The sequence below is a fragment of the Tamandua tetradactyla genome, chromosome 12, assembly GCF_023851605.1.
Source record: "Tamandua tetradactyla isolate mTamTet1 chromosome 12, mTamTet1.pri, whole genome shotgun sequence".
In the NCBI taxonomy this organism is placed as follows: Eukaryota; Metazoa; Chordata; class Mammalia; order Pilosa; family Myrmecophagidae; genus Tamandua; species Tamandua tetradactyla.
In genome coordinates, this window is record NC_135338.1 from 96,021,535 (window position 1) to 96,047,613 (window position 26,079).

At 46.8% G+C, this 26,079-nt stretch overlaps 1 protein-coding gene across 6 annotated transcripts in view; it reads right to left on the minus strand.

Moving 5' to 3' along the window:
- NTRK3 (neurotrophic receptor tyrosine kinase 3) overlaps positions 1-26,079 on the minus strand; it is a 357,528-nt gene that overhangs the window by 128,784 nt on the left and 202,665 nt on the right. For all 6 annotated transcript variants that reach the window (XM_077124142.1, XM_077124141.1, XM_077124144.1 and 3 more), the window contains exon 12: positions 19,297-19,485. In XM_077124142.1, the coding sequence (XP_076980257.1) occupies positions 19,297-19,485 (189 nt within the window). The remainder of the gene's footprint in view (positions 1-19,296; positions 19,486-26,079) is intronic.

Consider the following 26,079-nt stretch of genomic DNA (forward strand, 5'->3'; position numbering starts at 1 on the left):
CTGCCACCCTCACGTTACCCAAGGAGGGGGAAATAACCCATCATACATCTTCTTAAAAAATATTTTTCATTTTGTTTCTTTCCTATCTGTAGCTGGCTGGGAGGGTATTCCTGTCCTTCAGTATTCTCTTTGAGTGGTTTGGGTAGAACAAGCGTGACGATGGGCCATTCTGGCTCTGGTTCCTGCCCACATGCCAGAGCCTCCCTCCTCCTGTGCTGTCTTTGCTTCCCAGAGCCCCCTCCACACCTGGGCCTCTGCCAGGCCTGCCTCTAGCCTCGCACTCTCTGTGATTCACAGATCCTATGCATTCGCAAACAGAAAACTCAGTCTCCGGCTTACTTTGAAAAATCAGAACAGAGAGGAAATTGAGGAAGGTCAGCTGGAAACAAATTAAAATCAGGCACTACTCAGTCTAGAAAGGATTTCAACAATGACTTCATTTCAATATTGAACAGTAAGAGGCAAAGTGTATCTAAAGTCAATACATTAAGCAGCATTCGCTACATAGATTTTCAGAACCTTTGGAAATCATGAGTAAATCCTCACTAAGCTCATGTTCTCCGACAAAATCAGCCCCTCAAACCTGGCAACAAGGTGAAGGGTGGGGGTCGGGTCATGGTTTGAGGATAGCTCTGAGACACGCATGGCCTAACTGATGCCGCAAGCCCAACACTGAGCCCCACAGCCACGTAGGTGTAATGGCGAGGATGGCTTCGCCATGGGTGGCATTTCCCATGCACATTATTCTAGGGAGGGCAGCACGTGATCTGCAAAGGATGTCAAACCAAATCCTCATTGCCAGATGACCCCAGGATGACCTAGTGGGGAGGAAGTGTCCCCACATTTGAAATTCCTTCTTTAATGTAACTGAGGCAAATGGTAATAATAGCTTAGAAGGTAGTGATGGTTTCCTGAACGTTCTGAGCCCCCTAAGCCACGCGCTGCCTCATGGCCCCGTAAGGCAACTCCTCCCATCGGGCCCCTCTGGGATGGAGACACAGAGACTAAAAGAGATGACCCAGCAGCAAGGAGACTCTCCAACTCCCAATGAAGGTCTGGCTGACCACAGGGCCTGAGCTTCTAGTGCTCCTGCTTCAGGGACTATGAAGGAAGAAACACAGGTTGTTCTTCGCAGAATTCCAGATTCTGCCATCAGACTCCCTCTCCTGCCATCTCTACATCATCCACAAACCCGTGAGACAGTGCAACCTTGGGTGGACTGGGACATTCTGATGCAGCCATTTTCACAGAGCTGCTGTGGGATAGCAGTCTTGACATGTGGAATTATTATAACACAGTGCAAAATACAAGCCTCTAGACTCTTATCCTTATTATTTCCAGATGGCATGCAAAGCGTTGCCTCACCCCTTTCCTGACCCCACCCCATAGCTTGCTTGGACCCCAACTCTGTCTCACTCTTTCAACACTCTGATCTTAAGCTTTGCCAGAGTTCCCATCCAGAGCTATGGGGACAGCACCGAAGTGCCAGGTGGGGTGAGGAGAAGGGATGAGAATGAGGGTTCGGTGCTTTGGTTTATAGTATTGTTACCAAAAAGAGTGTTTTACATGTAGATATCAAACAAACATCAAAGTGACCTATTCCCTGTTTATTTGTGTATCCCCAGCGCCCAATACAGTACTTAGAACCTTGTAGACGCTCACAAAATGAATAAATGAAATAAAATTTAAACATATCATCAACAATTGTAATGAAAGAGCTCTAAACTTTTTCAAATATTTTAAGATTAGGAAGAAAACCCCATCATCAATTCTTATACAGAGATTCGCACACTTCCGCATACATTAGCGTTATATGAAGAGAGCTGTTAAAACCCAGATTGCTAAGTCTCACCCCCAGAGGTTTTGGCTCAGAGGTGAGGCCTGAAAATTTGTATTTCTAGCACATTCCCAGGTGATGCTAAGACTTGATGGCCCTTTTGAGAACCGTTCTCCTACAACAACAAGGGGCTTCTGAAATTTCACTGCCAGTACCTAAAACCATCCTAGTGGGATGCTTTAAAATAAAGAGCATCATCTTACTTTGGGTCAGAGCATATGGCCATGTTACAGAAGGCTTGCCTACTGTAGGGCTCTGGATGTAGGGGGCCACCAGCCAGAGTTAGTTGTTGAAATACCTGGGGACAAGAAGCCATGAACTCGGTGAGGCTATTATCAGCTGGTTTCACACAGAAGTATTGGAATGCAAGAAGAGACCCAGAGTGGTGTTTGTCAACCATAAATCGTGCGAAGTCATTCAGAAGTTGGGGAATAGAAACAAATTCCCCTTGTGAACTGACAGCATTAAGCAACAGGAAATCTGTACGGGGATCAAATGGATGCCTCGCCACACATTTGCTTCCTTTTTTTAATGCCTTTAGGAATCCAGACACTCTTCTAAGAGATCTATCGAGTGCAAATAGCATTTCAGATTATGTGCAAGTGGCTGTGGTAGTAGCAGCCGCTGATTGCAAGTAGCTGGAGGAAATATTAGGGCAATAAGGCAGTACCACACTCGTGAACCCAATGGGGGCAGAGGGACAGCGGCCCTTGAAAGTTTACCAAACTAACTAAAGTTAGTCTTTACTAAAGACTCGTTCCAAAGAGAAACAGTGATATTTGAGGTTCTTAAAATTTGTGGGAATGTTGGAACAAACTATAGTTGATAAGGATGCTTCTGGGTTCAACTACAGAACTCCCCAAAGACACTAAAACCAATTTCGAAGGCAATTACTTCACCCGAGTCAGACAGTTCACTTTCGTCAGACACCCCTTATTAAATGGCCCAGACAAAATCAACTTCCTTCGGTGAAATGAAAAGACTGCGTTTCCACTCACAGGTGGGGAAGAGGGAGGCATGGTGAGACAACAGCCATTAGATGTACTGCTGCTACTGCCTCCAAATACTGAAGCGGCTTTCGGTCATGAAAGTACTTGTCTGGCCTCAGTTTCCTAATGATTAGAATGAGGAGAGACAGGTCTCAATGGAGCTCTTAAGGTGTTGTTTTTTTTTTTCCAGATTCAAAAATTCCACATTCTAGAAGGAAGTTAAATAAGAGAATTCAAGAGCAGGAAAGGAAAACTCTGCTCCCGGCCAAGTCCTATTGCTGGAGTAATTTTAGGTCCAAGATTTGAAGGCAAAAATATAAACGAGGATAACATTGCAACTACAACTGGCTGGTGAGAAAACAAAGGCCAGCCAGGTCTTGACACCTGGCTGCGACTTTTAAACATGGCCAAATACAAGATCTCTCAGGTGCCTGAGGGACGAAGGCTTCTGGGATTCTGCCGGGCACACCTGGGTCCTACAACATGGAAATAGGCTCTTACAGGAATAAGGGCTCTGATCACGCTTCTTACCAGCTTCACAGACCTTCACTGTTTATTTTTGTTTATGTTGTATTCCAAAGCAAAAGGCACTGATCTATCTATGTTTAGAAATATAGACAACAAATCAAGAAGTGAAGTCATATGTGAAAGGAAAGAAAAGCTAGTTTCGAAATCCAGGCAAACTTCCATTTTTATAAGCCTACGAAGACAATATAAATAAATCAGAAGGAGTAGAACCTGCTGGCAGGGATCGCTAAATCTGTCTCATTTTCCAAATAATGCTTCTTGCGATGAAAGGGCTATCGAGTGAGTGTTTCATCTCAGCAACTTTCTGGAACTTTCTGCAGTCCCTTCCATGTCTGCTTGAAACTGCAGCCATCCCTCAATTCACCAAGAATAACCGACTTCATTTTACCTTTTCTATTATACTGCTGATGGTTTCTTTACTTCACAACTCATTACCTACTTCTGAGAAACTGCTAACAAGACAAGTGTGGTAAGCAAAGACTCAAAACTATTTAAGTGCAAATTCTATGAATAAATTCATAATTAATGTCTCAAGCACCTACACTATTGAATACAGCAGCAGGACCAGCTGCCTCTGCCTGGGGGCTCTTCTCCACTCCTACCTGGGCTGCGACTTCTCCCTTCCAAAGCCCTCTGACTGCTTCTAGCCACTGCTACTGCTGCCCTAAAGGTCCTCCCTTTCCAACTCTGCCCTCCTAAATCCTCAGTGACTTTCCAGTTCAAATAGTCCCTCCCCTGTGAAATCTTCACCCAAGCCTCTGCTCCCCCTTGCTCTCCACAGAGGTCCCCTGACATGCTTCACATTGTGCTTTTATCACCGGGAATGTTTGGGGACTTGGCTCCCTCACCCAGGGGACGTTGTCATTGTGCCCATGACTCATCCTCCTTCCAGTGACCCTGCAGCAGGGTGGCTGCGCGGTAATTAGGAAGTCTGTAGGAAAGCCATCTCTGTGCTCGGTTCTCTGCTGCACTGTGTTTACTCTGGAGCTGGCATTGTATTAGACAACAAAGGTACACATTTTGATGGCTGCAGCCTTCTGATGGCACCGATGTGAACATGGCCCCGACCATATAGCTGCATAATTTTTAATGACCTGAAAAAAACATCTATGATATGTTAAGTGACAAATTCACATTATCAAACCGTAGGCAGAGAGTGGGCTCATTTTTGTGCAATCTATGCATGTTGCACATGTAACTAGAACACATAACAATGCAAAGAAGAAAGGTAAACTGGAGTTGTGAGTCATGGGTCACCATCAGCAAAGGATGAATTATTGCATGTAATCCCAGTGAAACATGAGGGACCCAATGAAGCACCCCAAAGGTGCCTGGTCAGGATAAATGGGGAGAAGCCAGGGACCAAGGGTGCTCAAGGACCAGGAATTTACATTTGTATCATTAACCATCTCAAAGCATTCCATCACCTTTCCTGAAGAACTTTTTCCCTGAGTATAGGAGCTTGAGCTAATTGGGTCACTTTGCAGAGACCAGGAGGAAGGAATGCACTCCACACCCGTTTCAAAAGTAGGCCAAGCTCCAGGGCCAGTGCCTTTCCCCACTGGAGCTGCAAGGCCCCTCCCTGAGCCTCCCATTCAATGTCTCCCGCCATTTACATTCCAACAATGTGAAATGACTGATACTTTTAATACAAGGGATCTGTCATTTATTTATTAGCTGGGGACAGGCTCTGCAGCCGGGAAAGATGCATTATAAATCAACTCCTTTCTCAGCCATTAAAAATTAATAGTTCATAATGTAGAACGTCAGTAATTTCTTTATTAGAGTGGAGTGTAATTTTTTCTTTATTTCCAGGTTTTGTTTGTACCTCCTCCCTTCCTTAAGGATACGGTTTTATCTCATGTTTGGCTGGGTGTAATGTATCCCTCAAGAAAGGGGACATACCCTTTCAGACAGAGATTAAACGGGGGAATGGAAGCTCTGAAAAAGACCGCTGGCTCATTTTCCCACAGGAATACGATCTCACTCTAACCTCCCATTTTGCTCACACAGGCTCACTGGTAACAGCCCTCAATGGCTTCTGACCCGCTCTGCACCAAAATGGAAGGCAGCTGAGGTCCCTGATGGAAAGAAACATACGGTGGATAATGTTTTCAATTGCTGAAGGTTGTTCCCTGAAGACTTAGGAGCCCACATTAACTCTTCTATTGTCTCCAGATTCTCTTAGCATTAAGTAAAAGAGGCAAGGGTGTTTAAAAGCTCAGCCCCAGATGGAAGCCCCTTAAACAGCTCCTCCTTTAGGCCTGAGATTCAGGGATGCCAAACAGACTCAACGGTGGAACCTGGCTGAGAGGTAACTCCTGCCTCACTGACTTCAATTAACATGAAAGAGGGTCTGCATCCACTTTTGGAGCATGAGGGGTTTGCAATGGTCAGCTCAGCCAAGACAATCATCTCAAGACCCCCACTAAGGGATGTGTCTAAAGAGGGAGGGACCACCCAAGCCTGCCACATCCCCTCTAGTGAGCTGCCCTGGGTTCTGGTGGGTCTCCCTGGGATGGACACCATGGACCAGGTACAGGCCACCAGTGTTGATGTCTTTGTCAACCCAGCCACAATTGAGCTAAAGCTCCTAAGTAACAAATCCCCACAAATCCCTGAGTACATATTTAAAATCTATTTTCAGAATTATACTGAGCATAATTCAACCAGTCAATGAACCATTAGGAGTTTAATCCCAACACTTCGTCATTATCAGTGGCATTAGAGCTGCCTGACTCAGCAAAATTCAATGTGAAGAGTTGCTGCTTCACCAGCAATGCTAGGTCTGGGCACCAAAGCTGATACAGAGCCCAGTGAGAGCAATGGCCACAATCTGAGTGACCAATTGAGCTACGCAGCCACCAAGCACAGGACAAGAGCAGGCTTTGCACAGAAACAGGCCAACTTGGCTCCGAGGACATATGTCCTTCTCGTTTGGTGTAGATCTTTGCATCACCTCCAACCACCATCTCTAGTTGGACCCCTGCTTCTAGAAGGCCCACCTCCCAGGCCTCTGAGGCTCCAGGTGACCCACTGCCTACTTAGGAGCCACGGGAACTCTAGAACAGGACTGCGTTCTACCGACTCTCTGGTGGGCACAGTGGGTCACCTACATGTGTATCTGTCGGTAATCTCCAAGAACATCCCCCATCTCCCAGGAGCCAGGATGAAGGTGAAGAGAAGGACCGCTAACAGGGAGAGGAGGCAGTCCCAGCCAGGGCAAGAGGCACATATGTAAACTCTTGAGCTGGAATCCTGGTTCCACCAACGGCCAGCTAGCTGCTGACCTTGGGCGAGTCCCCTAAGTTCTCTGAATTCCAGTTTCCTAATTGGTAACCCAGGGTCACAACACTTACAAGTTATGACTTAATGCACTGACAAAATCTTAATGAGAGGAGGAAAGCTGGTAGAGTCCATCAGATCACAGTTTTGTCCTTCCTTAGATGTGAGACTATGGCAAATGACATAACACACCCCTCTCCCCGTACCTCAGTTCCCACATCTGTGGAATGAGAAAGTCATGGCACTTACCTCATTTGGCTGTTGCAAGGATTGAATGACTTATTATAAAGTGTTTTCGGTGCCTAGCATATACTAAGTGCTAGATAAGTATAAGTTTTCATTGTTACTTTAATGTACTTCAAGTATAGAACCTGGCCCCATAGATGGTCATTTGTTTCTCTTCTCTTCACTGTTCTCCCTGATCCTTTCCTCACCACCCATGAAGCTGCACCCCCCCCACACACACACACAGACACCACAGTAGCTCCCAGGAATTCACACAGCTTCCTCGGTCAAGGGAGGCAGGTCCAGCTAAAACCACATGAAGAAACTACTCTTTGTTTGGGCATATAAGAATAGCTTTGCAAATTAATAGGCAATTTACCAGGCTAGAAGAGCAGTGACAACCACCACAAATCAGCAGCCTGCTCTCCCTAGGAAGGGGAGAGACACAAGGAGCAAAATTTAAATGGGATTTACTTTCTCATCTTCCTTCTACCATCCCACCCCCACCCCTGGAGGCCATTGACTGTTCCTACAAGAGCAGGACATGGCTATTGACAAGGCTGAATAACTGCTGTGTTTTATCCTTGAGAATAATCAGGTGGCAGGCACCCTTACTTCTTAGAAACACTTTCCCTTTCTTCCAGAACTCTGATTCTGTGGAGGTATTCACTCCCCTCCAAGCAGCCATATGCCTTAGAGGAAGTGAATTCCATCCCCAGCCCCTGGGTAGACTCTTGACCAGCTTGGTGTGTGTGACAATTCCATTCCCCTCTGGGGTAACTGGTTCATGAATAAACATAGGATATAATTCTGGCCCAGGATACCAGAGTGAAAGAAAGTTGGGGGCTTTGGGGAAAATTTTTCTCAATTTCAATCAACATGAGAAAAGAATCCTGTCTCACCCTGGTCCATGTGTCTGTGATGGCTGGAAGTCCTGCATCCATCTTGTAACTATGAAGAAAGCCAGTGTGGGTTCAAAGCCAAACCAGTGAGGAAAGCAGATGTAAGAGGGTCACAGAAAGGCAAAACTTGAGTCCTGCCAAACTTCACCAGGAGCCTTCCCTACTTTGGGTTATGTGTTGACAAATGGCCTTTGTTTAAGTCCAGGGAGTCAGGATGCTCTAGTACTTTCAGCCAAAAGGGTTTCAACCAATACAACAGGTACCCAAAACATGAGACATATCCTCATGCATGAATAAGACTAGTTACATATGCTTTTGTGCCTACAGGTCCTATGAACAAATTTCATGGGAAAGAATGTACAGACTATATATACTCATGTTTAAGCAAAAACGGAGCTAGCTGCACACATGGCATCAAAGTCCTAGCTATGGTGGATATAGAACATGAGCACAGACAGACCAGTAACTCAGCGGGACACACCTGGGTGGGGAGCAGAAGAGGCCTGAGGGCACTGCTGCTTTCAACAAAGTTTTGCTGGGAATGGGAAGAATTAAACAAAGGCAAAAGGAGCCCACTCTGAATCTCTCTGCCGTCCCCTAGTTGAGCCAACAGCTCTTGAGTCTCATTAACCGAAAAGGAAATTGGCATGAGCCCCCTGCTCGTCTACATCAATCATTTCCTGTCAACCAACATATTACAATCCCATCTTTGTGGCTCTGGGTCTGGGTGATAAAATGCTATTTCTTAGAGATGGAGGGGAAAAGTCACTGGAGGGAAAGATTCTGATCTTTGCAGAAATATCTGAGAGCTTTGAAAACACATATTTGTGGTACCATCAAGCTGGTTTCCCCAACAGCACACAGGGAATCATAATCATTGGGAAAATATTACTGTAAAAGCAAGGATGATCGCGTACATTAAACTTATGCAAGTGTACAGAGCACTTTCTAATTCTAATACCACTTCATCTCAGAAATACCAACTAAGGTGGTCACACGGTCTTACCTCAGAGACTTATCCACAGTCACGCACTCATCAACTCGGTAGGCTAGGACCAGGGTCTAGGACCACCCACTCCCATTCCACTTTCTTTTCTATGAAAAGGGGTCCCCAACAAACAAGGGTAATTCAAACCCTAGCCACCAAGCCAGACCCTGCCCTTACCCACTACGTGTCAAGATCATCACAGGCCCGTTTTGAAATACAGAGGTACTTTGACCTTCCACACAGTGGCTAGGAAACAGTAGCTATGGAGAAGGCAGCTTGCATCTTGGATTGTACCTCTCTCTTGAGATTCCAATCCTAAGGGGCAGATCTGGCTGGAAATGAGGAATGCAATAAAAATTTGGCCAGGACCAGGACCTCCAGATCTGGGTGTTTAGGAAATGTTAGAAGCACCTGCAGGAGCTTCTAGGCAGTGAACGAGAGAGCCAAAGTCCCCTGATTCATTTGAAGGAAGAGTACCTGTTGTTCTGCCAGAAGTGCTGAGAAATGTCACCACCCCAACACGGTACTCCCATGGAAGGCAGCCACTTCCTGTCCCTCCTGAAGGCTTGGGAAGAAATGTGACAGTGCATGTGCCAGATGGGTTCAGGCCCATCTGGGCACTTTGTCAGAGTGAGTCCCCACATCTGCTGGGGCAGCACAAACAGAGCCCCTGGCCCACAGCAGCCCAAATGTGATCACAGAACACACACGTCCACAGAGATGGAGACGGGTACACCTCACAAATCAGGTCAGCAGCCCCATTCAATCTGGAAATGCTGCAGACCTGGGTCCCTTCTTGGAATGTCACAATGTCCTTTAGCATTGAGGCTCTCAGTAAGAAATGTATTTAATCCAGTTTTCCCAAATGTATTTGGCAATGGGACTTTTTTTTTTTTTTTTTTGAGGAATGTCTTTGACATCGTTCAGAGCACAATTTGGGAAACCCCACATTAAAGGCAGCTGGGGAGGAAATGTAAGGGCAATTGGGCTCTTGGATTCCTGGCTTAGGGCTGGGTGAAGGTTTAGTTTCTGGTAACTGACTCTTAAGAATACAACACAATGGGAATGAGAATCCCCAGGCGGCCTCCTTGCATGGCTTCCTTCAGGAGTATGACTCATGCCCATTCATGGGAAATGCGGATGAGGAGCATTTTCTCCAATAAAGGGCTTCTGGAAAGAAAAAACTAATAGGGAACACCACTAACAACAGGAGAACCTCACTGTCTCAAACAAATGGCTTGGGGGCAGTACCCGTTTTCCCCTTTCCTACCTTCTAACAGCAGGCCCTGGTATACCAGCCATCCCTTCTCAGAAATAGGAATCTCCATCACCTTGGAGACACTGGAAGTAATTTCCAGCCCTTCTCTCGACCTCTTTTCCTGGATCTTCCCCTGTGAGAGGAGAAGTTGTTTTTCCAATTGGTGAGATGGGTAGGATAATCTATCATCTGCCATCCATGCTTCTCTTCTGGGCAGGATTAATGCATAAAATGGAGAGCGCCTTGCATGGATGGTCTTCCTGGTGGACTCCTTAGCTCTTTGACTTGTAAAAGGTGAGGCAGCTCATGACTTTCCAGGCAACTAGGTGGGCAACATCTGCTCTTTCAAACCCAACTACTGTCTGTGCATCCAAGTTTAAGACTTGGGAGAGACATCAAGAAACCCATTTTGGCCTTAGGTCCTCTTCAATCCAGCAATAAAGCCCATCTTTTGATTCCTATATGACTCCTGTGTATATTTCTCAGTTGAGAATAATCACTCTTAAAAAACCCTAACACAGATTGGAATCCCTTGATCCAGCTGGCAAAGAAGAGTAAACTTCTCTCTGAGAAAACGTGAGCTAAAGAGAATTACTGGAGGGGACTGAATCTTTCTCCTTGAAGACAAGACTGACGGCAAATACAAGCAGTTCTTCTGTGGCTAGGGCTCTGGGCAGGAAAGGAAGGATCCACTCCCATGTCTTATTCATTCTCAGCTCTTGGGCGCAACTTCCCCTGGGGTCCCACTTCCCCCTGAAATGACATACCTCCAGACCAGCTGAGGCTCTTGTCATTCTACACCTCCTCCATCATGAAGCACATGCTTATCCCCAAGTACTTTTTTAGCCAATTACCATGTATTTACAGTGAGCATAATTAAACCTAATTACTTAATTAGCATGACTGCATGCCACTACTAACTTTGAATATGTGATTATGGCAGTGAAGACTGGAACAGATGAGGTCATGATAATCAACGGGAAGGCAGGTTGTCTTGATCCAGGGAGACAAATTTGGGTCTTGCCCTTTGAATAAGTTGGCCACAGCTCCTAAGGGCATGCCCAGGAATGTCTAAGTTTTCAGATAATTTAGGGGGAATGACATCATTTGATTTTTTTTTTCTTTCCTGGGATAGAGAAAAAATGGCAAGCACCATGTTTGGATTATTTCAAGATCTGGGGAACTCAGGAGCCAGCCAAGCAAAGGTTAACCTCCAGGGGCTGAGATATTACAGCTCAAACATGTGGGCCCAGGGCTTACTTCTTTGGCACCCAATTTATCACATTCTGCACCAACATGCTCTTTTTAGAAAGAAAACACAATTGATAATACGTTTGTAGACATCCTTCCCTCCAGAGACTTTGGGTTCACCAAACCTAGCATCACAGGATTTCTCAGGGGTCTGCTACTCCTTCTAATTGAATCTGAATATAGGATTGAAAAATCAGAAGGGAACAATACTAATTTATGTTCATTTAGAATGTTCTCTGAAAGACTGTAGGCAAGTAGGGCCTGGAGATACACAACAGGTAAAACAGGATAAGGCTAAATGGCACCATTACCCTCATCCAGGATTCCACCTGGAGTTCCCTAAGGGGAACCTGGAGATCCAACCAGCAGAAGAGAGGAGGAGATACAGAATTCCCCACCCACCTTAGTCCTACTTCTCTCTAGCCTGGATCAACCTGGATCAACCACAGGGAGCAAAGGGCAGCTCCGGGTCTGCTGGTGTCTCCTTCTCAGCCACGCAGTGGAGGAGGAGCTCCCAGCCCAGCCCTGTAACCTGACGCAGTTACTTTAATCAGGCAAGTCCTGTACTTCTGCTAGAGAAAACCTAGAAAGGCTTCTCCTGCAGCTGTTGCTGCCTTTGCTGCTGGTTCCAGAAGGGGCCCCAGCCTCCCAGACAAAGGAGCCCATTTTCCATATTTCACCTGCAAGTCCATTATGCTCAACTAAATGGCTAGGAATAAACACCCACCATTACCCCGTGTTAGCATGGAAGGTGACAGAAACCTCTATCATGCCAATGTACTGTTAATACTGTACTGTCCAGGAGGGTCTGTGTCCCCTGCTGCAGCTGGGAAACTGGCTTTGGCAATTCCTGTTCCAGGAACAGAGAGCTCCATGGCTGACTGACTTAGAAGAGGAGGAGGAGATAAGCCACTCCATGACTGACCCCTGAGGGAAGAAGCCGTGGTGCCAGAGACAGGGGCACTGACCAAGCAGTTCCAGATTTGGTTATCTTTGTGAAAGCCCTTGCTTTGTTACATTAAGGGAAGTTCATTAGGCAATTGCCCTAGGGAAAGGCAGTGAGGCCAGGACTTCCAAATAGCTGCCCTGTAGACAAAGAGGAGTAAGGAAGGGTGGCTTCTCCACTCCACTCCATCCCCAAGGCAGGCTACTGACTACTTAGAACTTAATAAGGCCTCAATAGATATCGATTGATTGACGCAAGGAATGAAGGAGAAAAGGAAGTTGGAGGAATCAGGTTGTATTAAGAGCATCCTGAGAGTGAAGGGCTGAGAAGAGGACCCAGCACGCAGCTGACCCCAGGTCAGCTAGGGGAGGATGCATGACAGGTACGGGGAAGAAGGACCAGGGGTGAGCAGCCAGAAGGGGCTGAAGGTCCAGTGCACACCTGTATTCCTAAACTGCAAAGACTCACATGGAAAAAGAGAACCCGTGAGGGAAGCCTCAGAGGCCAGAGACAGCTTGACAATGAAGAATGGGGAAAGAGAAGGCATAGCCAGACTGCAGGAAAACCAAAAAAGGAAAAGGATTTGGATGCTTGGAAAGGTGAGACTCGGGGCTGGCACCTGGCAGAACCCCTTTTCCTCTGGGTTGAGATGCTGGGAAGGCTTGGACACATTGGTCAGTACATCAAGGGCCAGTCCTGTAGTGAGCATGCAATTGGCCTCTGACCATGTTTTTTGAGAAGCGAAGGCTACTCACTAGAAGCTTATCTAAGGATCCAATTAAGAATGGTGCAATCAGCCCCCACTGGCATAGGTTGAAGCAGAGGAAAGAAAGGTGCACGTGCACTCAAGCACATGCACACAAAAGCACACACACACTGCAGAGAGCACACTAAGAACGCAACAGTGCCTGGGCATTCTTCGACAAGAGCTGATCTGGGGAAGCCAATCTAACATGAGGTTAAAAGAACCTGACTTAATTCCAGAGCGAGGTATCACCTTGTCTGAAGGAACTGGGGTCTCTTGGGCAGGTGATTCGGCGGAGATTTCTGAAAGGGAGGGCAGTGCCAACAGTTGTGGTCTGACCCAGCCTCCAGAGTACAGGGCCCCAGGAGATTCCCAAGAGTCTCCTGGGAATTACAATCCAAACAGCCTGGACACAGGCTGCCCTTAGCCTGGAAACAAGGAGAAAAGCCAGTCACCATAAAACTGCCCTCATTCCTCAGCAGCCTGTTTCCCTGAGTCCAAGAGGCATAGAAGAAATGTCTGCACTGTCACTGGAGTTCTAGGAAATGCAACTGGGTAGGGAAAGAGTGGGTGCTGGAGTTAGCAGATTTGGGTTTTAATCTCAGTCCCTCTCTTTTTTTGTTCCTTAAAAAGAATATATGCAAGAGAGAAAAACCCAAACAATGTAAGTGATACAGATGCCAACGAGGAGAGACTCAAAGGAATAAGGTCAAGTTTTGCAGGGAAATCAAAGTCGGAGAACTTAGGGTTCCTGGGAAATGGAAATAGAAATGGAACTTCAGGACAAGGAACTTCAAGGTGTCTGGAGCGACTGGAAGGAGCAAACAGACCATATCTGGAGAAGTAAAAAAAGAGCCTTTTTATTTTAACTGCATATATACAACTCAAAATTTCCCATTTTAGCCACTTCCAAGTGTACAATTCACCAGCATTAATTACAATATTGTGCTACCATCACAAGTACCCATTGCCCCAACTTTTTTATCAGCTCAAAAAGAAACTCTGCACCCATTAAGCAGTAACTCCCCTTCCTCTACCCAACCCACCCTCCTACCCCTGGTAACCTATAATCTTTTATCTGTCTCTATGAAGTTTGCTTATTCTAGGCATGTCTTAAGTAATATCGTACATTTGTCTTTTTGTATCTGGTTTATTTCACTCAACATGATATCTTCAAGATTCATCCACATTTTAGCATGTGTCCAAACTTCATTCCTTTTCACGGCTGAATAATATTTCATTGTGCAGCCCTCTCACTTAATAGCCATCACCTGGAACAAGTTTCTTAAGCTCATTGAGCCACAGTTTTTTATCAATAAAATGAGAATAATAACACCTCCATCAGAGAGCCAGTTAAAAATGGAATGAGATAAAACACGTCAAGCACCAGCGCAACTCTTGATCCACAGGAAGCTGTTGATACAACCAAGTTCGCCTTCTAATACCTTAGCGAGCCGGGCTGTAGCAAGGGGCACGTTTGTCAGGCATCACCTGTCACACAGCACACATCTTCCTTGACACTGACAGATGATTTGTGACACATACACGTTGCTTCTTAGAATGAACTCCACGTCAGATTTGGGAAACGGGGCATGTGTGTTCGAGAAGTGACACAAAGACTTAGGGTTTGAGGCACTTAATGTCAGCCCAGTACACGGTGCTTATTTAAACCATGAGTTTCAAGGAAAGAAAGGTCACCTGGGACCACATAGCTTTGGGAGAACCTCCAAGGGATTGGAGGTAAACCAGGCATTAAAAGATGAAGAGGGTCTGCCGTAAAAAGAAATGAAATCCTGATACATGAGACAAGATGGACGAACCCTGAAGACATCATGTTGAGTGAAATAAGTCAGACGTACAAACGTTGTATGATGTCACCGATAGGAAATAATTAGAATAAACAAATTCATGGAGTCGGAAACTAGAACACAGTTTACCAGAGGCTGGAGTAGGAGTTGGGATGGGGGAGTTTGAATGGTACAGAGCTTCTACTTGGGGTAACAGAGAAGTTTTGGTAATGGACGGTGGTGATGGTTGCACAATATTGTGACTAATTAACAGCAGAGAATTAAGCATTTTAATGTGGTTAAAGGGGAAATTTTAGGTTGTATCCATGTTGCTAGAGTAAAATTAAAAAAAAAAAACGCATAAGATTGTGTAACATGAACAGTGAGCCCTAACGTAAAATATGGGCTATAGTTAATAGTACAATTATAATGATATTCTTTCATCAATTACAGCCAACATACCACACTAATGTAGGTGTTAATAACGGAGGGGAGGGTGCACAGGAACTCGGCATTTTCTGCCTATTTCTGAAAACCTACAACTTCCCTAAGAACAAAATAAACTAAATGAATGAAAAAGATGAACAGGGTATAGAGGGAAGAAAAGGACACTGGGGGTTTGGAGAAGGCAGAAGGACATTTCAAGCAGGAAAATTATACTAAGGTAACAACTGGAGGTGTGTGATTGGTGATAGGAAAGAGGAAACCAGCAGTAGAGGGAAAAGTTGAAAACAGGTTTCTTGGGTTGTCCCAAGGGGGACAGAGGGTGTGATCTGCATCCCGGGGCCAGTCCTGGTCAGCAGGGAACCCATGGGGTAAGGACCCTGTGTTTCTCCTTCTCCTTTGTTTCCAGCACCTAACAGAAGGCCTGACACAAATCCTCAATAAATATTTACTGCATAGATGCAAGAGAGAAAAACCCAAACAGTGTAAGTGACATGGATGCTAACAAGGAAAGACTCAAAGGAATAAGGTTAAATTTAGCAAAGAGTTCAAAGTCGGAGAACTTAAGGTTCCTGGGAAATGGAAATAGAAATGGAACCTCAGGACAAGGAATTTCAAGGTGTCTGGGGTGACTGAAAGGAGCAAACAGACCATAGCTGGAGAAGGAGATGAGAGGAAAGGACTGGAGAGGCTGGCAGGGATCTGGGGAGATGGAATATTCCTGAACAAGGGCAGGTATTCCCATCTGGGAAGGGAAGGAAGGAAGGACAAAGGTTACCTCGCCCCACAGCCTCTGCCTTCTCAACCAAGAGGCAAAGTCATCTTCTGAGGATGGATTTCAGAAAAGAGGATGAACAGAAAAACCCTGGGGCCTTCAAGGAAGCAGAGGAGCTTTCCAGCCAGCCTTGCGGGGAAGGGCCCAGGAGCAATTCCTAAGGCAGCAGCAAGCAGCTCAGTCCCTGCACACGCAGGACTGAAGGACTCTATCTCAGCCCAAAGATGCCATCAAGTGACAAAGGTCACGGAGCACCTGACCTCGCTACAGATGCCTTCTCCCTCCTCCCCAGGACGCGTCTGGCCTGGCCCCTCGATGACTCATCCTGTAGGACCCAGCCGAAAGTCCAGGCCCCTCCGCCGTGTGGTGGGGTGGGGGGACTGGACCCATTTCCCAATGCTTTGGAGAACCAGAGGCTCTAAATAAATAATGAGAGGGGCGGGCTCTATCCCGCTTCAGGGCGCACACATGCTGCCAAGGAGGGGCATTTTTATCCAGCCTCTCCGATCCCCTGGGAAGGCAGAACAAATTCTGAATAAAGACGATGTTGAACAACCGCCTCGCTGGGGACGCAGGCGGGGCACGAGCATCTGCCGAAGGATTGCACTGGCTGATTCTAAATGTCCTTGCAGCCCCAACATGCCAAGAAAAATGGCATGAACCGGATTGAAGACAGGGAAAGGGAGAAGCCAGGAGAGGAGCGGCTTCCAATGCATTCTGGTCAGAAAGTTTCCACCATTTATGATAAACACATGTGTAAAGCATGAAGGTGCTTTTGTGCTAAATCCATTACAGGGTGGGGGTTGGGGAGACGATGCCCGAAGCCAGGCAGCACTATGTTCTGCATCCTGCAATTTTTCCCACATGACGCATTTTCAAATGGGATGAAGGGAGTCAGAGCCAAATGTGAGCACTTCTCCTCTCTTAATCCCCCATTTTCTCTCCATACCCCCAAAGTGGTGACCCCGTCTTGTCCAGGGCAATGCAAATGCACTCTGCTTATTTATTGGCCAAGGCGCATGTGGTTTTAATATTTATGATGCTGTCTCATCACACGTGGGGATGCGTCTTGGAGCTGGTCTCCAAGGCTGACCGTGCCTTTGTAATGAGACCCGGCTGCCGTCTCAGCTGGTAAATCTCCACCGAGGGGGGCAGTGGGTGTGTCCCCTGCACTCTATGTGAGCCGGCCGTGGATTACCAGAGGAGCGGTAGCCAAACCCAGTGGCAACACTCCCGCACACTGTGTGTCAGGCCACACATGCTTTCCACAAACATTTACAATGTCTACTGATAGAACAAAACACACCACTTCCCTGAAAGAGACACTTGCCCTGATGACAGAGGGTTTTGACAATCTGGAGTCACCTCATGATTTTCCTCGGGCAGCCACTGCTCCACCCCCACTCCTGCTCCACCAAGACTTCGTCACTGACCCTTCTAGCTCACGCTGAATTACTGTCGCGATCCTGAAAAGGGACACTTCCAACCGCAAACCCGAAGAGCTCTGGAAGGAGGGCTTTCCCTCCAGATGGCTTGCCTGGTGCAGGAGCTCCTGGCTGTGTGCCCATGATTGTGTTGATTGTCAAAAGGCATCTGCTCAGAGCCCACAGCTCGCTATGGCCCCATGTTTCTCCTGGGACACGTACTCTAAGGGATCAGAGGAGACTTCCTTCTCCCATGCTGGACCCAGCCCATCTGGCACGTGTGCCAGGAATGGGGGTGCGAAGCCAACACAGACATGGCTCAGGGATCATTTCTGCACCAGCAGCCCAGAGCATTCACCAAAAGGAATATATTCAACACGCCAATGCCTAATCGCTGTTCAAGTATCTACAGCTTGCTAGAAAGCTAGCAACATCAACCACAGTCCAGAACTTGGCACCACACTAATACTGGAGAAGGGCTTGCCCCTTCTACACCCAGGTCATACCAGGATGCACCTGCTCTCAAGCAAGAGTTTGAGCCAGAGCAGAAGATTTCTTTCCACTGTGTTTCTGACTATTTCTCTGAATCCCAGGCACCTTTCTTCCTTTGCCCAGCCCTGGTTCAGGACCCAGGTATCCTTCTCCTGATGCTGATGGCCAGTACCTGATGGATGCTGAGACAGAGTCTGAAGCACACCCAAGTTCGAGAGGCAAATGATGACCTTATTTCTGACTTCAGCCTGTCCCTCCCATTGGGACAATCCTCTCCCTAAAACTCTGAGCCAGAGGGACTGAAGCAAAGGCCAAGGGGGTGGCCAAATGCCCTCTCTGCTGTGAGATGCGCTTGCACGAGCAGCAGTGGCTCTGTGAGCGACACGAGTGTGGTCCATGCACAGAGAGCTCAGCCCAGGGGATGAGCAAGCCCAGAACCAACTTATTTCTAGGCCTACGATGGGACCCACTGGAGGACCAAGAGAACCCTGGTGGGAAGGTTTCTGTCTGTAAACTGAGGTCTGAACCTAGCAGATCATTGTTGCCCTCCAAGTTCAAAGGCAGTCGCTGGTGCCCCCATCTCCTGCCACCTCTGTGATCTCTCCTAGAGCATCAGATCATCCCCAGAGGTGCCAGTAGGGAAAGGGGGTGGGGATGGGTGCTGCTGGGCCCACTGAGCTTGCAGACAGCAAGAGGATAAAGCATCAAATAAGAGGGGGGCTGAGAGAGGCCCTAATAGAGCTCAGCTGCAAATGCAAAGAGGGGCTGGAAGAGTAGGAGATGAGAGATGAGGAGACAGCTGCCCTGAGGCCTCTGAGCTGAGAGGGAACATCTGCAGTGATGAGCTGAGGGTTCCTGGTGCTTGGTCTGGGGTCCCATTCTCAGAAAGAGCACATTTCAGGGCACTGGAGGGGCAGCTAGAGAGATGTTTCCATTCAGACAGTACCCACGGTCCTTCATTCTCTTCCCCTGTCTTGGAGGCTTGGATGGGGGATCTGTGACCTCAAGGGCTGTTGGCTGGACAAAGAGTCACGCTTCCTAAGGGCAGGTCCCCCGAGAAGGCCAGCCTCGTCTGTGTCTCTACCTTATCACCAGCTCACTCTGTGTGCGGCTGGGCCTCCTGCCTCCAGGCTGTTCCCCACTCAGCCCTCTCCACCCCGGGCCCCACTGAACCCACTGAAGAAAGGAGGGCAGGAGAGGCAGGCCTGTGGAACCCCTGTCTAGCTGACTCTTCCCCACTGGGGTCTCCCTGCCATGGCTTGTCTTCAGGTTTGGAGACAGCAGGGCGGGGCTGGTAGAGAATGGGAGGTTGGCAGGAAGGAGGTCCCCCCAGAAGTTCAAGAGCCCCCAACCCGGCCTACGGCCACCCACCACCGCCCCCCGCCCCCCAGGAGGGACAGCATCCCATCCCAGTACTCACACGTGTCTGGCTTGTGGCAGTTGTGGCCCTGGCGGAAGTACTGGGGGTTTTCAATGACCGGGATGCGTGTCATGCCAATGACCACCGTGTCGGGGCCGGTGTCCAGTGAGGAGGGCGTGGTGACACCGTGGTTGATGTGGTGCAGAGGGCTGGCCGAGTCTTCCTCGCCGCTGATGACTGCCACGGGACCTGCACGCGCCATGGGAGACACGAGACCCCGTGAGGTGAGACTCCTGCCCACAGGCCCCTCCCCTGGTTATTTGCAGGACGAGGTGGAGAAGCAATAGGGCTTTTCATTAATCAACATTGGTTTGGGTCACATTACCATGAAAGCCCTCCCTAAAATGGCTCTTTCTTACACTTTCTCTTGTTGTGGTTGGTGAACAATAGCTTTTCTTTATTTTGAAGTCTTAAACCCAGGAATTTTTTTAGTGAGACAAAATCCACTTAACATAACATTAACCATTTTAAAGTGAACAGTTCAGGGACAGGTAGTGCATTCACACTGTCAGGCAACCACCACCTCTATCGAGTTCCAAAATATTTTCATCGCTCCAAAAGACAACCCCGTCCCTGATAAGCAGATACCCCCCATTCTCCCCTCCCACTGGCCTCTGGAAACCACTAATCTGCTTTTCCTATACATGGATTTATCTGCTCTGGGTATTTCATATAAAATGAAAGAATGCAACACAATAACACCACCTTTTGTACCTGGCTTCCTTCACTTTGCATGCTTTCAAGGTTCATCCATGTAACAATACTTCATTCTCATTTATGGCTGAATAATATTCTGTTGGATAGATATATCCCAGTCTGTTCATCAATTCATTTCTTCATGGACATTTTGGTTGCTTCCCCCTTTTAACTACTGGCAACAGTGCTGCTAGGAGCTTTCGTGTACAGTGCTTGTCTAAGAACCTATTCTCAGTTCTTCTAGGGATGCTTGGTAGTGGCTCATCATTATTTTGGCTATTTTTGGCACCATATCTCCCATAAGAGCAAAACCCATTGGAAAAGCATTTCCCCAATGCTGTGAATTCCGAATTCAGAGAACCAACCTGAAAAGTTTCTTTCTCGAGAGAAACTCCCACCCAATCACACCATGGAAACAGCTGCAAAGTAAAACACGGAATCCTAATGACTAAACTGAATTATTTTCACTTCCCCGCAAATCAAATTCGTGCAAAATAACAAAAATTGTAAACAAATATTGCTTAAAGAGCAATCACAAGATTCTATTTTAATCAATATAGCAGTGGTTCATACTCCCAGCCTCTTCCCCTGGGGAGCTTTAAAATCCTAGCAGACCCTCAGGCCCCACCACCCGAGGTTCCAGTTTAACTGGTCTGGTAGTGTAGCACGGGCATCAGGATTTTGAGAGCTCCCATGTGACTCCCATGAGAACCAGGAGCTAAAATCTCTGCTCTTAGAGCGTGAGAGCCTTTCCAGTGGTGCTGTCAGGGTCCTCCATGGGTCTCATTCAGCATTCACCAGGCCTGCTATCAACCCTCACCTGTCCACAGAGAACCAAGCCCAATCAAGACCTGGCACTCACGTGAGCCAGGGGTCACAGGTGATAGCCCTGTAATTAGGCCGTGTCACCATTAGTCTCCTGGCAGCTGGGCCAACTTTGCCACTCTTAAAAAATCCATATTTTCCCAAAGGTTTCAGAGAACATTAATCACGTCTTCACCAATCCTAACACTAACATTTTCTAACCCAAAGAAGAAACCTAATAAATCAGGTCATTCAACAGCAAAAGTTAACAGAGGTAATTAATGTTGCAGCCTTTGTAGAGCAATGATTGTATTTGGTGGTGCGACTGTCCCATACGTACACATAAAACCCCTGTAAAGTGAATTAGCTGTGACCATTCATGGCTTTATGTGCATAGAGTTGGAAATGGCTGTTTGCTAGACACGCGGTCCCCAGACAAAGTGCCCAGTGCAATTTGGTTTTTCAGCTTGAACAATATTTCTACTGCAGAAATTCATTACATCTCACTGAAGTTTATGAAGAGAATATTTCCCATCAGTTAGAAAGGTGGAGCACCAATGAGGCAGAACTAAATGGAAGGCTGGAAATGCAAACTAAGGACCCTGTATTCCACTCAGCTAGCACAGGCAGGCTTATCCCAACCCACGACAAGTATGTGACTGCATTTGGAGAACATGTGGAAAAATAACAATAAGTGGTTGCCCAGATACCTGCAATAATCACCTGCCTTGCAAAACGAAGCCAATTCCTTACAACACCTTGTAAACTTTTTGAGAAATTTCATAATGGCTTCCAGTTAAATAGGAAAAGCCCTGATCTTTATTCTCGTTCCCTCCCCAAATGCCACTAAAATATAACGGAATTAAAGAAATATCTGTGCATAAAGAAAAAGAAAAAGGGAGAGGAGACAATAGCAAACAAGATATTTCAACACCAGTATGGAGGACGAAAAGCCAAAGGAGAAAAGCAGAGAATAGAGGACAGAGAAACCAATGAGCCTGCAGGGGTGAAGTGTTCATGGGAAGTCAGTTTTGCTGGGCAGGGAAGGGGGTCTCAGTACTTTTTTTTTTTTTTTTCTTATTTTTTTTTTAAAGAGAGAGGGAGGAAAGGAAGGAAAGAAAGACAGAGAAGGAAGGAAGGATGGAAGAAAGGGAAACATTTTCTTATTTTATTATATTTTGTTTTTATTTGTTTGTTTTTTACATGGGCTGGGGCCGGGAATCGAACCGGGGTCCTCCAGCATGGCAGGCAAGCACTCTTGCCCGCTGAGCCACCGCGGCCCGCCCCGGGTCTCAGTACTTGACTCTTTAGGATACTTAGAAAGGCTGCGGTGAGGCTCATGGGTGCAAACAGGGCATTGAGGCCAAAACCTTGCCTACTCCACAGCAGTCTAGTGGTTTATTCCCAGAGAAATTAAACCCAAAAGGTTCAGAGATGGGTAATGATGCAGCCTGAAGCTGAACCCCTTCTTCCTGCTCCTAAAACAATAGGTTTCTAGATATAAACCTGCCTACCCACTTCCCTGCAGCCTCATCTCACACTGTGACTCCACAAGGGATTACAGAATGCTTCTCTGGAGGAAGAGACTGTCTCACAAAAAACTTCTAGATATCAAGCATGAAGGGGTCTCCCAATGAAATGTCGAGCTCACTCTGATTATGCACCAAGGAAGTCTGCCACTTGACGAGCCACCCTCACTCCCCCACGAGATCTTATTTGCTTTCTAGTGCTCCGTTCCAAAATATGAAGGCACAATCAAGGATCACCAGACACTTTAGCAAAGCTGCCAGCATGAAAAAGATAGCACAAAACAAACAGAAAATCATAGATTTGCAGGAAACAGACAAAGCAAAGAGCAGAAGAAAACTTTAAAAAATCACTAACATCCTCAGATAAACGGAGATACCGCCTCTGTTAAGCAAGAAGGCATGCAAAATGTGAACAACTAGAAATTAAGAAAGAGTGCTTGAGCATTAAAACATGATCATCGAAATTTAAAAGTCAAAAGAAGAGTGAAAGATAAAGTGAAGGAAATGTTTCTGAGAATCAAACAAAAGCGAGAGAGATGATAAACAGGAAAGAAAAATTAAGAAAATTAAAGACTCCATCCAAGGATCCACCGTCCGTATGATTAAAAGATGTTCCAGGGAGAGAAAGGGTGACTAGGAAAGATAAGAGGAAGAAAAGACTTTCTGGAAAAATTTCCCCAGTTCCCAGGAGAACACACACACACACACACACACACACACACACACACGCATACATCAAGGCACAGCCCTGGAAATTAAGAGAAGACACTAAGACCTTCCAGGAGGGAGGGATCGGTCACATTTACAAATGAATGGTGATCACAAAGATAATGGAATCTTCGAAACAACATTACTATTTTTTATTGTATTGAGCAATTCTCTTCGAATTTTTGATGGACAAATTTTCAAGCTAGAACTCTACATCTAAAAGAAAAAATGGTATTAATCCAGTCCTGAGAACGAAAGGAAACAGGTAAGATTTTACCCCACATGCCCCGCTCCCTTGGAAGCTACAAGAGGAGGGACTTGAGCAAACAAGAGGGGAGGGAGGGGGGCAAACCAGGAAAGAGGAAGTCAGGATCCGGCACCAGAAAACAACAGGCTCAGCACGTGGGCTGTGGGAAGAGGTCTTCAGAGCAGAAGAGGCCTAGAGAGGGTGAGGGAGACAGTGGCAAAGCTGGTGTCCACGTACAGGCGGCCTCACTCCAAAACCCCTGCCCTTATCTTGCTCGGTCCACAGAGCACGTCATTTACCAGATTTGGAGACCATGGGCAATGAGACCAAACAACAAACTCCCCTGGCCTCTTCTGTTCTCATTGTTACAGGCTGTTAGAGTGACATAGGGGAAGGACCCAGAGTGGGGAGAAGTTTGGAGAAAATATAATATTGAGATTTAAACCCTTTGTGAAAGGTTGTTTCTTTGAATTTGTTCTCATGAAGTTAATGGATAGTGAGTTGTCAACATAATTTCTTAAGAGCCTTTGATCTAAAACTCTCCCTACTTCTCTACATTATGTTGGGCTCTGAAAGGGCTGGAGTAAGAATTATGGGAGAAGTGTCCCCCCACAGGCTCCAAGGCCATGGGAAGAAAAGGGGTCACCCAGGAAGACTGCAGAGAGAGAAGAGAATAAAATCAAAGGTAAGAACCAAAGAAAATTTCAATATTTAAAATGTGGGCAAGAGAAAGGGAAAAAATAAGTCAGAGAAGTGGAGGAGAACCAGAAGTTCAAGAGCACCATACACTCAGGCAATGGAGGATGAGAATAAAAATAGGCCATTTATTTGACAGCGAGGAACTGCCCTTAATGAGAGCAGCTTCCCCGGAGTGATGGATTGAGGAGTTAGCTGGAGAAGCCACCACCACCGCCACCATCATCACCGCCATTCTCATTATTGTCTGCTTCCCACGTATTGGGCCCTGGAAATGTAACCTCTTTAATCTTATAACAGCTCCATGAGGTTGGTACTATTATTTTCCCCATTTTACACATAGGGACAGTGAGGCACAGAGCAGGGACTTGCCCAAGGACAGACAACTAATAAAGTGGCGCTGCAGGAATTCCAACCAAGCAGTCTGACTCCCGAGCCTGTGCTCGTTACCATTCCCCAGCCTTGTCTCCCTGCAAGTAGCGGGGATACATGACCCATCCTAGTGTATTATCCTCCTCACAAGTGGCTGCCTTGGTTTGCAGATCCCCAGGGCCCCCGGTAAAGATGTTTCTCTTGGTCCTTTGAGAATAGGGACAAGAGTGAGTCACCTCATTAGACCCACCAGATACATGACAGGAAATCCATCATTCTTCTCCCCAGAGCTGCTGAAGGTGCTTATCAAACTATTGTCAAGTCAGAAAAAAGCACTATGTCCTCAAACCTTCATCATCTAACCCCCAAGACCCTCTTACTCACCTCTGCTCTTCCTCTCTCTGCATTCCTTAAACCAAAAGCCAATAAAATGTACAAAGGCCCATCGCTTCCAAGGACGTAAGAGAAGACCCGGAGCTTGCCCTGCCTGCCTAGGCCTCAGGTCCATGGCACAGTCCACAGGGCTAGGACTGGCCTGAGGCAAGGAAAGGCTTACTTGTAGAGCAATGTTCCAGGTATGGCAGGATTTGGCATCCCTGGACCTGGGCTCTGAAAGCAAGCTCTCCTCCCCCCTGCCATTTCCAAACACCCCTTGGGGAGTTCTCTTCTATTCTCTTAAAGCTTAAAGGCAGGTCAGGGAAATGAGTCAAGCTTGCTATATACTCAGAGGTCACAGAGTGAGCGCGCGCGCACACACACACACACACATACGGTCTTGTAGCTATCAGCCTCTCTGCTGTCACTAATCCATTCCTAATTACCCAATTACTTTGTTATGCAGCACTTATAAACAAAAAGAAAAAGAAACATCCTTGCAGCCTTTTTGGTAAGTGCAAGTTTCTGAGAGACACGTGCTCAGACATGCACATGGCATTCCCTTCCCGAACTGTTGCCTTGTTTTCAGACCTGCTGTGGCTTTTGTTCTTCTAACCGCACCATAACAGCACAAGTGTACAATCAGAGAAAGCCTGATGCCCCAACAGGTGTTCCGCCCAGCAGGGTGGTCCAAACTGTCTCTCCAGAGACCTTCTCTTTCCCTTCCTACTCCTTTGATAGGGGAACAACAAGGGAGCAGAGCTGGCAATGCCTCCCTTTTTCCTACGTGGTTGATTCCAGTTTGGAACTTCAGTTCCCAGAGCAGGCAAAGATCTCTGATGAGAGCACTGCAGACTGCACTTCACTGCGGAAGAGCGAGCTCAGACTCAGGAAGGCTGAGCCCCGTCACGAGGCACAGGGGGCTGCAAGTCAGAAGGACCCACAGGTGCGTGAGCATCCTCCTGCAAAAGCCTCCGTGGATTCCACTGGTAATTGTTCTGAGTCCACAGTGCAAAAGAGCGGGGAGGAAAGGGGAGTAGCTGCAAGGTGATGGGTAATACATGAAGACATAAACCCTCACTCCCCCTTTCAGATCTGGATATAGACTTCCTTAGAAATACATCCCCAATGTCCTACCTATGTCATGGGGTAAGTGCAGTGATCACTAAAATCCCTTTCTGTTCCATCAGTCCTCTGACTTACAGAGGACTAACAGTTCTCAGGGATTTGGCCCCAGGGAGATCCAGCCATTGCTTCAGCACTATGGCATTTGCCCAACCGATTTGTAGAAGGGGTTCTTCTCCATTTGTCCAGTGATGCAGGGATCCCTGTGGTTTTTAACTAAAGGAAAAGGGA